Source organism: Aedes aegypti, chromosome 3, assembly GCF_002204515.2.
Source record: "Aedes aegypti strain LVP_AGWG chromosome 3, AaegL5.0 Primary Assembly, whole genome shotgun sequence".
NCBI classification, from domain to species: domain Eukaryota; kingdom Metazoa; phylum Arthropoda; class Insecta; order Diptera; family Culicidae; genus Aedes; species Aedes aegypti.
The window spans coordinates 92,871,002-92,883,261 of NC_035109.1; the positions used below are offsets into that span (position 1 = coordinate 92,871,002).

Here is a 12,260-nt window from a genome sequence, read left to right on the forward strand (position 1 = left end):
AGCATTTTTCCACCTTAGGGCGCAAGATTGCATCGCTCCAGACCGCTGGAGTGAAAAAATTCTAACAAACTTGCATCTTGCCACCTTTATTCACAGAAGAGAGGATCGATGAAGAGAAATCGATCATGTGACTTACGCCCTTATTCTAGAGCACGCTTGATTTATGCATGAAGATACTTTTCAGAGAAATAGTCAGATTTGAAGACGAATATAGCATGTTTAACTTGTTTGTTGTTCAGCGAAGAACAGTGCGCGGATTTAGGGCATTATGAAATAAGCCGTGACCTAATTTCATAGAAGCACCATGAAACATATCTGTAGCAAGTAGTTTCATGGAATATTGCATAAAAAATAAAATATTTTCAATAAAGAAATCGCCTTTGTTTTTGTCCTACAGTCTTAGCACGGACGCTAAGAAAATTAGAAAAATGGCGTCTACTTAGACGGGCCTCATCTGATTATTTTTTTTCGCCGCGAAAAAGTTTCTTATTTGCTTTTATTTGTGATTCAAACTTATTCTAAATGAAAGAAGCATCAAATGGCATAAAAAGTTGCTGCTATATTAATCGGTATTTCTATATATTAAAAATGTTATATGAAATGTGCGGAATTGGGTAATGTGCTGAATTTGGGCACTTTACGGTACTTTGGGATGTATTTTAGTAGTACCTTCCGGAATTTTTCGTAAAATTCTCCAATGATTTCAGACAAATTTTCTTCACGATTCCTTAGAGATATCCATGGAAAAATTTCTTGATGAACTGTTTATGGACATCATAGAGACGTTTCTCAAACAAATTCCTGTATTCCTAAAGAAATGCAGGAAGGTATATCTGAAGTAATTCTTGAAGTTATTTCTTTATAAATGCATGAAGGCATCATTGATGAAAATACTGGTATAGTCCGCAAAAAAAAAATGTGGGAATCTTGGGAAAATCGATAGAAGAATCTTTGAGGAATTCCTGGTATAATTTCTGGAGTAATTTCTGGGATTCCATACTAAAAAATCAGACAGAGTTTTTGAAAGTATCGCGAACGATATTCTTGAAAAATTTCTTCTAGAAGAAAAGCTTCAGAAATGTCCCCAGATTTTTTTCTAAAATTCCTTCAAAGGGCATCCTTCCATAAATTTTCTTTAAAATTCCCTACAAATTCGTCTAATAAGTTCTACAAAAAAAATTCTCAATGGATGCTACAAAATGTAGAAGAATTGCTCTAACATCTGTTCCAGGAAATCCAATGCTACTATATCCAGCAATTCCCACAAAAACAATCCTGAAATTTTTTTTTCTTCCGGACATTTTTTACACTAATTCATCCACCAACTTCTCCAGATTCGTTCAGGAGTTCTTCTAAGAAAATAATTTTCCTTTTTTCTTAGAAAAAATCCTACGCCAATTTTTCAAGTTGTTATTCCAATCATATTTATGTGGATTCCTTCAAAATTAATCCAAGATTTTTCCCAAACATTGCTTCGAAAACTATTCTAGGCATTATACTAGGAAATGTATTGAGAGCTCTTTCAAGAAATGATCAATAAATAAGATCAGATATTCATCATGAAATTCCTATAGAAATTTCTGTAAGAATTCTCTAGCATGTCATCCAGTGACTATAGCTTTAGTTCTTCCAAAATTTTTCAAATAATTTATCAAGTGAAATTTTCATGATTTCTTAGAAATTTTATTTAATCTCTTCACAACTTCTTTCAATGTTTTGAGCATTAACTAAGCAAAATTTTCTTGAACACAAGTTGTTGAAAATTGTCGAAGTTTATCGAAATCATAACGAAATATTGTGAATCAGTAGTTATTTGATTATTTATCAATAGTTGCAATACTACAGAATCAACAAATGCTCTTAAGACACCATGAGCGTTTAAGGTGTCACAGTAAATATTACATAAATTATTTCAGTAATTGCTACGATCATTCCTACACAAGTTTCTCTGGAGATTCCGTCCGACGTTTTCGGAGAAAGTCTTTCAGAAAATTCTGCTGGATTCAATTGATTGCAACTTCAATAATTATTTTAGCAACTCATTTATGATATCCACCAAGATTTCTTAGAAAGTCCAGAAATTATTCCAGGTATGAGCTTATCAGCAATTTTAACAGAAGTTTCATCAGGGATTACTTTAAGATGTCGTTTCTCCAGAAATTTCCTTGACGATTTTCTATAAACTTTCCAGAACAAAATCATTAATGGATTATTTAAAAACTTCTACAGAAATTTCTCAAAGAATTGCGGAAGGATTTCTGGAAGGAATATGGAGTTTTTTTCTTTTTTTTAAGGTGAAATTCCTATTTTGCAGTAGATTCTAACAAACAAACAACTTTCAATGCATGTATGTGAAACTTTCTATTTTAAATGAGGGATCTCTAAAGACACTTTTATCGATTTCTTAACGGAATTGTCTTCTGATACTTAGTACAGTAAAAATAAACAAATTGTAACCAAAGTGACTTTTCTTTCAGAAATTTATCCAGTAATTTTACAAGGAATGCTTAGTGGAAGTCATTCAGAATTTCTTCCTGAAAATCTCTCAGCAGTCAATCATTCAAGGCTTCCAGAAATTCTCTACAGGATCTAATCTAAGGATTTCTCAACATTTAATTCCAGATTTTTCGATCAAAATGATCGAAGTTAATTTTCCATTGATTCTAGAAAAAATTTCATAAATTTTAGGGGTTTCACCTGGAAAGGCTACAGTAATCATTCCAGACATTTCTTCAATTACCCCTATACACATTTCTTCAGAGGATTTGTCAAGAAAAATTTCCAAAATTTATAAAGAGGATCCTCCACTTTTCTTCAGATATTCTTTCATCAGAGATTACTTTAAAATTTCCTTTAGAAACCTGCTAAAGTGTTTTCTAAATAACTTCTGAATTTCTATTTTCATAAATGAAGTCTCTAAATATCCTTTTTTAAATTCACTTCGTCGCTACCAGTCCTGATTCTTTCCAGGGCAATGTGTCCATATCTCTTACAATCCCATTTCAATATGTTTGCAGAAAACGAAAAATACTCAGGCAGTAGCAAGAGAAGCAGCATGCAAAGTCGTGGTAGTACGTCTAGCTTACTGGACCAGCGAAGTACTCCCAGATCTCAACCAGCAACTCCAAGGTAAAGAGTTCTATTATTTTCCAGACCTTTCATTACCTATGATCTTTCCCTACTCTCGTGGATAGATCTCAAGCGGCGACGCCGCATCGCTTCAAGAAGGGCGACGTGGTGTCCACCCCAAACGGCATACGGAAAAAGTTCAACGGCAAACAGTGGCGACGGCTGTGCTCGAACGAGTCCTGCTCGAAAGAATCTCAACGGCGCGGATACTGCTCGCGGCATCTCAGCCAGAAAGGTAACGCCCTGCGCTCGTCCGCCGGTTCCACGGCCAACCATTTCGCTAGGTGAGTTTAGAAATTTAGCTTGGAGGGTACATGATTGCTAAACGCTCGATTACACCATTGCAGCAGTCGATCTAGCAGCAAAACGCAACTGGACGAGGACACTTCTCGAGATTCGGAAACGTCACCAAACTACCGGGTAACCGGCCGGTTCGATGAGACGGAAACGGACGTTGCCAATATGTTGGGTAAGTGGAAATAATATTTTTTGTCAAATTCTTCTTCATAGTTTTATACCCAAACCTGTGCCCAAACAATGCTGGGTGTCGTGGCCATGCGGTGATGTTAAGGTTTATGTCCATTATTGCCCATACTACGCCAGAGGACGACAGAGAGGCTCTTCTTCCATGGCTTTTCTACTTTTCAACTACTCTTAGTACTCCAAGAAATTTGTCTAGGTGTTCTTTGCCGGACTCGTCCAAAAATTACAACCGTAATTCCTTTTTAATTAGTATAAGTAATAAGTAATAAGAAATATCTTCGGGATTTTTTTGCAAAATTGTTTGAATTTTATTTTTTTTTTAACAAAGTCGTAGAGCTTTCAATTACAAATTAGAATTATGCACCTGATAGTTAGTAATAAGCACAGATAAGTAATAAGAGATCTCTTCGGGATTTTTTTTTGCAAAATTGTTTGAATTTTGTTTGTTTTTAACAAAGTCGTAGAGCATTCAATTAGGGTCAGTGTTCCCTTAGTGGACAGTCCCATATAGTCGCACTAGTGGCTTTTTACGGCCGTTTTGCTATGAATCTTTTCAAAATATTTTTTGACATGAAGATCAGGAGCTATTTATCTGAATACCATTGATACACAGCTTGATTTTGTTCAAAAAATGATCGAAATAATTAGTTTTGCTTAAAATTTGAGCTCCCTTGCGCCTATAGTTAACCTATTGTTCCTATAGTAGCACTACTGAGAGAAACTATTTTTTATTATACGAAATAATTAATGAATAAAGTACTTTTTTTACATCAAACGAAAGCTTTTGATCCACACTTTTAAGGAAAAATTTAAAAGCTTTGTAAAAATGCGGTTTTGATTAGTATTTTGCCAACGCCGTGATGCTAGTGCTACTATAGGAACAGAAATTAGAAATAGTGCTACTATAGGCACATGTATTCCTATAGTGGCACAAGCGATAATAAATGCAAACATATGAATTTTTGCAGTTTTCATATTTTTCTTACAAAACCAAGTTAAAAAGCTTTCAGATGATGTAAAAATAATGACGCTAGCGTTATTTTTCGATTTTATACGAATATTTGTTCTTAGCTATGCGGCTATTGGTACATCGACCCTACAAATTAAAATTATGCACCTGATAGCCTGATGGTGGCCGTAAGTGGTAAAACTCACATAACTGCGGATTTGCAGCAGAAATTCCCAAATTCCTCCAAAGTCCTTTCAAAGTTTCCTTTTTCAAGAAGTTTTTTTTTTCTGGAATTTCCAGATAAAATGCAACTACGGTCCTATAAAGAGGTTTAAAGATACATGTCTTGGAGATTGCTCAAGAAGTTTTTTTTTATTTTTATTCTGATTTTTTTCCATAATTTTCATATGCTGTAAATCTGTTTTAAATTTTATAAGTATAGCTACAGCTTCCGCTCCTAAACTGGTCGCCTTTTAACTGGACTGCTTTATAACTGGACTGCTTTATAACTGGACAGCTTTACAACTGGACTGCTTTATAACTGGACTGCTGTATAACTGGACTGCTGTATAACTGGACTGCTTTATAGCTTGACTCCTTTATAACTGGACTGCATAGCTCGATCATGTTTTTAAAAAGTCAAGATCCAAAAATAATTATAAAACATAAGTTTAATGCTCACTAGCGCCATCTGATGGAAAAATCTTGAAATATGATAGACCTTGAATACTGAAAATTTTTGCCGATGACGCCATCTTTCTAAGTGGTCAGGATCCTGATATATTTTCGAAACAAAAGATTCATGCTCACTTGTGCTGCCTGATGGCCAAATTGGCTTTTGTAATGATAGCGCCATATTTTGAAGTAGTCAGGATCATGAGTCATCAGAAAAACAGAATTTCGACTAACACCGAAATTTCAAATCTTTTGACTCAAATAAAGATAGCCCTTGAGCTACTGAACAACTTTGACAAAAATGCCATCTTTCTAAGTTGACATGATTCCGAGATATCTGCAAAACAAAAAATATCATGCTTACTAGCGCCACCTGGTGGCAAAATTCCGAATCTCAATTACCATCGCCTGAAGCCTTTTATCTACTGAACAACTTTGCGGAACATCATGACCGTTTAAATTGACGTCCTGATAAGATATTGGTCACCTATCAAAAGGGTCGTTGATCTGAATTTCAGTCGTAAAAAAAGTGATCGTAAGAAGAACCGTCGAAAAAGAACGGCCTTAAAAAGAGGTTGGAGTGCACTAATATTAATTTCCCGAAAGTTTTCACGAAAGGCTCTTAAATTCTCCAAATAGTTTATAAAGAAAATTCTGTAGATATAAGAGAAATTTATTCAAACATCTCAACGGGAATTGAAAGATTTCAAAGAACTCCTACGTAAATCATCCTATTTTTTTAATCTCGTCCTGTAATTCTACTCAGAACTCCCCCAAGCATTTCTCTGGGAAAGGATTTTCTCAATACAGTATTTATTCCTGAATTTCTATAACAATTACGGCGCGGATTATCTCATGAATTTTGCATAGGAATTTCTTAGGTACAGGTCGGACTCGATTATCCGGAGTATCGATTTTTTTTTTCACTCCGGATAATCAAATCCTCCGGATAATCGAATCACTAAGAAAAAAATAAAATCTTTGACAGAAGAACTTAAATATTATCTCTTTTCGTTATCTTATTTATATGACGCGGTGGCGTAGCCAGAAATTTTTCCCAGGAACAGTCCCCGAATAATCGAGTCTCCGGATAATCCAGTCCGACCTGTATTTCTTAGGGGTGATCGGGGCAATATGGGCCACCTAAGGAAAACGTCATGAAATGCATAGAAAAACATCAAAAACTATCGTTTAAGGTGAAACATCTCGGAATCCAAAGATGGCTGGCACAATGGCCGACTTCTTCCCCTACTCACGTTTTCAAAGGCACAAAACTGGAGAAATAGTTGGCAAACGATCCCGATCTTCTTATTTTAAGCTTTCTGCTAGTGAACAAAGCCAAAATAAAAAGTGCACTGTTGTGGGATGCTTTCTTCGCAAGATTTGTGCCTTTGAAATTTTAGTGCAATCTTAGAAGTTGATTCCAAACTGTTTCACCTTAAGTGCAAGTGACATGTACTATAAGATGTTTTCTTTCATGTTATGTCGATTACTAATAGTAATATCAACTTAGAAATTGTTTTAGTAACGTTTTTGAAAACCATGTTTTTCTGCGTGTTCACCAACCATATGGGGCATCATGAGCCACCCAACGGGGCAGTATGAGCCATCTAATTCAATCGTAAGATTTTTATTTAAAACAATGTACAGAAGAACTAATGATAAACAGTAAAATATGGAAAAGGAAATTTTATTAGCTTTGCTTGAAATTATTAATTTTAGTGGCATATTATGATATAAATCTAACACATACTAAACAGACCAAGTTATTCTAGTGTTAAATTGCGACACTTGGTTCAACCTATTTTCTAGCAAAGTGTTCCACTTGTAATGGTGCATCGAGATAAATATGTAGTAAAAACATAGTTTAGTATATTTAGGCAATACATCTTTATGCTCAAAACTTCGTTTCTTTAGCTTAAATCTAGGTGGCTCATTATGCCCCGCCCCTTCACTTTTTAAATCATATTCTGTTTTCCAATAATTTTGTTACCGAACATATCCATTTTAGCGCACGAATTGTTAAGTATTATCAGAAGTCTCAATGGATTGGTAAAATTTACCACAATAATAAATGTAATTGTTTCGAAGCCTTAATTGAAAACTGCCAAAATTATAACCCTTCATGACAAAGGACAAATTTGTACATTTTTGTGAATATTTCGATTATTGAAACGAATATTTTTACGGGTTTCATTGTGGTGGCTATTTGAAGCATCATCAAGCAGATCATAATGACACTAGTAGTTAAAACACTGTTTTTGAGGTCAAATCCGGGGTGGCTTATATTGCCCCGTATGTTCATATTGCCCCCATTGCCCCTTTAGAGTTGAAAGGTAACATCAGATAAATAAAATTTGATTCAGAATTTCACCATTTTTCCAAACATTGCTCCTCATGCTTTTCCAGAAATTATGCCAGACTAGTTATACTTTATAGGGGCCTTCCTTAGCCGATTACTCCGCGGCTACAAAGCAAAGCCATGCTGAAGGTGTCTGGATTCGATTCCCGGTCGGTCCAGGATCTTTTCGTAATGACTTCCCTGTGCAGAGAGTATAATCGTATCTGCCATACGATATACGAATGCAAAAATGGCAACTTTGGCAAAGAAAGGTCTCAGTTAATAACTGTGGAAGTGCTCATAGAAACACTAAGCTGAGAAGCAGGCTCTGTCCCAGTGAGGACGTTAATGCCAAGAGGAAGGAGAAGTAGTTATACCTTCAAGGATTTCTCCAGCAAATTTTGTCAGTAAATTTAGGAACATTTGGAAAAATTCCAGTCTTCAGAAATCCTTAAGAAAGGCTTATATGGATTCCAATTTTTTTCTCTTTTCCCAAGATTTTCGTCTGAAATTACTTCTGGAAAACAACTCGGTAATTTAAATTGTGATTTTATTACCAAAGTTGTCCAAAATGTGTAGAAACAAATTCTTTGCACCCTCTTCAAAAGATCAACAAATTACTTCCTCTATGGATACTTTGGGAATATATTCATAGTATCCTCAAGATATCCTCCTCCAATTCATTCAGAAGTTACCAAAGGGATTACTTGAAAAAATATCTACTAGAACACATTCAAAACTTCTTACAGAAAGTCGAAAATAAATTTCTAAAATACTTTTTTTCCGATTCCAACAAATAAAAATATCCACCAAAGAATGTTGCAATACCTCTGGTAAGTTTTTTAAGAATATTCAATATTTGAAAGCTTTCAAGGAATTCCCGCTAAACTTCACTAAAGCACCTATATAACAATGAGAGATTCGCTCCTCTCTTGCTCTCTTTCGATTGTAAAGGCTGGTTTGCTGCTACTGACAAGAAAAGGAATTACCTATCTTGATGCGTGGAAAATTTCTTCCCAGAAATGTTGCATAACCTGTGATCTCACCCTAAAAGCCATTGGTAACCGAGTGTGCATATGAATGGATCAGGATGAAAACTATCAGCACTGTATCAGTATCTTCTCTTCATCGTAGCATTGTTGAATAACGTGTAAATCCATTCGTTTGCTCGGTAACAACAAGCTACACACTCGGTTACCAATGGCTTTTAGGGCGAGATCACAAATTATGCGAGAACTACACACTCGGTTACCAATGGCTTTTAGGGCGAGATCACAAGTTATGCGAGAAATGGTCCAGAAAATCATATTTTTCTGATCGCAGTACGCAATTTAGAAGAACTCTCGCTTAATTTATGATCTTGCTCTAAAAGCCAATGGTAACCGTGCGTGTAGCTTATAGTTATTGAGTAACTAAATATCCGCAAAAAAAATGATGTTGCGCATATAAGATCTTTGATAAATATGAACAACCAATAAAAATACCAAAAATATCGAAAATCAGCATTTTGGTGTAAAATATTGGGTCCGATAGGCAAGCCTCGTTGTAAATGAAGCCCATCCTTTACTATTGTACTTATTACAAAAACTTTTGCCGGAAGACGACTGCTAATGGACCTGAGATAACGCCCTAAAAGCCATTGGTAACCATGGTAACCATGCTCATTGTTTCTGAGCAAGTGAATGAATAAGCATCCAAACCAACATCACTGGCAGGAAGATAATGATTCTTTCTTCACCATAAAGTTGTTAAACAACATATAAATCCATTCACATGCTCAGAAACAATGAGCTACACACATGGTTACCAATGGCTTTTAGGGCGAGATCATAAGTTATGCGAGAAATATTTAATATGTTTTCAGTGTGTATAGCTCACCACTGTTCAGAACGCAACCAATTTAATCGATCTTATTTTTCAAGATCGCCCAATTCTACTTGTCAAAATGAGTCGGTCGAAATACGGCAACAGTGCGCGCATCATCCGATCGTCGTCCGCTCCGCTCTCCGCTCATGTCGGCGCCGACTGGATTGTTCGGTATCTGTCGTAAAATTCCGCTAATCGTCCGTCGGTGGCATTCATCCTTTTCATTAAAAAAGAGTGCACGAAACCCTAGGTACCGTTATTCACAAACGAAAGTTCGTTGAGGCTGGTACCTTGTCGAGATTTCGATTGTAACTCGGTGTCAAAATAAGTGCGCACATTGTTTTTTTGATTCCAAGGTTAACATTTTTTATTCGCGTGTGAAATTAATCTTCTTTTATGTGAATTATCCTGAATTTTCATATGATTTCTGCCAATCGATAGCAAAATTGCTCTATTAGACTTTGGAAGAAACCCAAAAGTTGAATAAATCGGTTTCTCCACTCGACAGTGGTGCAAAATGAGTTACCTCAATATGAGTTTGTGTGATTTGCAGACCGGAGCCGAGCTGTATGTAAAGTGTTTGAGTAAGTACGAAAACATGAAAAGGCAATGAGTGGTTGTTTACGAGTAGCTTCTATTTATCGATATCGGGCCTTTCACAACCGCTTCTGGGCGAAAGACGACAACGACGCCTACTGCGCATTTCAAATTTGGCTAATCAATAGATATCTCAACAATTGCTATTACGGCACACGTGTTGTTATGAAATCGTTGAACCAGGAGATCCACTTGCATAGGTATATAAATGGAAACATTCAATTAAGGTGCAAGAAAAAATGGCACAAAAGTCAGAACTGAAAAAGCAGTTTTCTCCTTTTAAAACAACAAATTGATGAAAATAAAAACACACAGACTTTTTATTTGGCAAATAAAAGAGCTGTGTGTTTCTATTTTCTTCGATTTGTTTATTTTAAAAGAGAAAACTGCTTTTTCATTTTTGACTTTTGCACCATTTTTACTTGGGCCTTAAGATTGAATATTTAATATTTAACAGTTGAAATCTTTAACTCTAATTGCTTCTTATGTACACGATTGTATATTTTGAACATAATACATAGGGTCGGTAGAATATGGGTCAGTGCCATTTTTTAGCGCAATATACATTTTTGATGGCATATGAATATTTTTGTCATACGCAGCACGTTTTTGCTCAAGAGCTGCTAAATAGTTACTTTTTTTCGGTTAGCGGTTTTCCTTATGCGATAAATTGCATATTAGGGTGATCCAAAATATCATTTTTGCATGTCTCTGAAACTACAGATCGGACTTGATTATTCGGAGATTATCCGACACGATTATCCGGGATTCAATTATCCAGAATTTTAGACTCGATCATCCGGAATTTTAGACTCGATTATCCGGAATTTGTTTTTTGATGTTCTTGTTTTTCAATTTTTATGCATAAATCTGAGAAAATTTGGTATTGCAATATACAATTTGCAGTTTAGAACGTATTTAAGAAAGAAGGGGTTTGAAAAAGTGTTTTTTGTGTATGCTGGTCAAAGTTTTTTTTCTTGTAATCACCCCTATCGTTCCTAGAAAAAATTCTGGCTACGCCACCGCCTCATAAATTTAAAATAACGAAAATAGATAATATTTAAGTACTTTTATCGAAGATTCCAATTTTTTCTTATTCGATTATCCGGAGGATTTGATTATCCAGAGTGAAAAAAAAAACGATACTCCGGATAATCGAGTCCGAGCTGTATAATCAAAAAATATTCAATAAATTTGTCAGAAACTTGTTCAGGAATTAAACCTATGATAGTTTACCACGAAACTATTTTAGAAATTTATGAGGAATAGTTTTTTACAAGAATTTCGACAAATCCACGGATTGGAACGACTATTCCTATTCCAAATACACGATTTGGGATAGAAATGGTCATTGCTTGAACATAAATGGGCGCATGGGCTAATTAATTCGAAATAAGTTTAAAGTAAGTGTTATTTAGTCTTTGGTGATACGAAGGTTTCGGATACTTTGAGCACTCCAGATAATTGTAATAGGGTAGAAGCATCGGTTTTAGCCATAGTAGATTATACAACCGTTTTATATTATTTAAATGATTACTCATCCAAATCGATTCAAAACATTAGAAAAACGCTCATGAGAAATTAATGTAATCGGACAATTTGAGAATCGAAGTTAAATCTCTGGCTGAAACTGGTTTTAGTGGCCTATATTAAATAACCAACGAGATTTTCAAAGCGAAACAATGGTTTTAGCTCACTTTCGATATTTTACATATATAATATGGATTGTAAACTTGCATTTTACATTTTTGTAGTATAAATACGGCTTCCCATATATTTATTGACATTTTCTCTTATGCTGGCGGTACAAAAACTCCTGGGTAGGACAATCAAAGGATTGCCCTACCCACGATTTTATGTTACAAGATACTTCTTTAACCGTTAGAAAAACAAATGGAACAATCTTGAAGTGAAAAACAGCTTGAAGGTTTTTTTTTGTCAAGAAACCCTGCAAGAATTCCAACGCCTGCTCAAGTGGAGTCCTTCAAGAATTCATCCACGTTTCTCCCTAGAAATCCAAAATTCCTTAACGGGTTTCTCGACACACTACACTAAGTTCTTCTGTCCAATGATTTTCGTGCAATTCCTTTTGAAAATTCTGCAGAATACTATCCCAAGATTCGATTGATTTTATCTATAAAAGATTGACGGATTTTATCTACGAAATCTTCTAAAACTTTTTCCAAAGTCCAGGAGTTCTTTCAGTGATCCTTGTTCATT

General features: G+C 35.2%; 1 protein-coding gene across 9 annotated transcripts in view; it reads left to right on the top strand.

Annotated features, from left to right (window-relative positions):
* Positions 1–12,260, top strand: part of LOC5579293 — a 232,944-nt gene that overhangs the window by 155,118 nt on the left and 65,566 nt on the right. For all 9 annotated transcript variants that reach the window (XM_021855882.1, XM_021855873.1, XM_021855880.1 and 6 more), the window contains 3 exons: positions 3,018–3,129; positions 3,195–3,413; positions 3,477–3,598. In XM_021855882.1, coding sequence (XP_021711574.1) covers positions 3,018–3,129; positions 3,195–3,413; positions 3,477–3,598 — 453 coding nt within the window. The remainder of the gene's footprint in view (positions 1–3,017; positions 3,130–3,194; positions 3,414–3,476; positions 3,599–12,260) is intronic.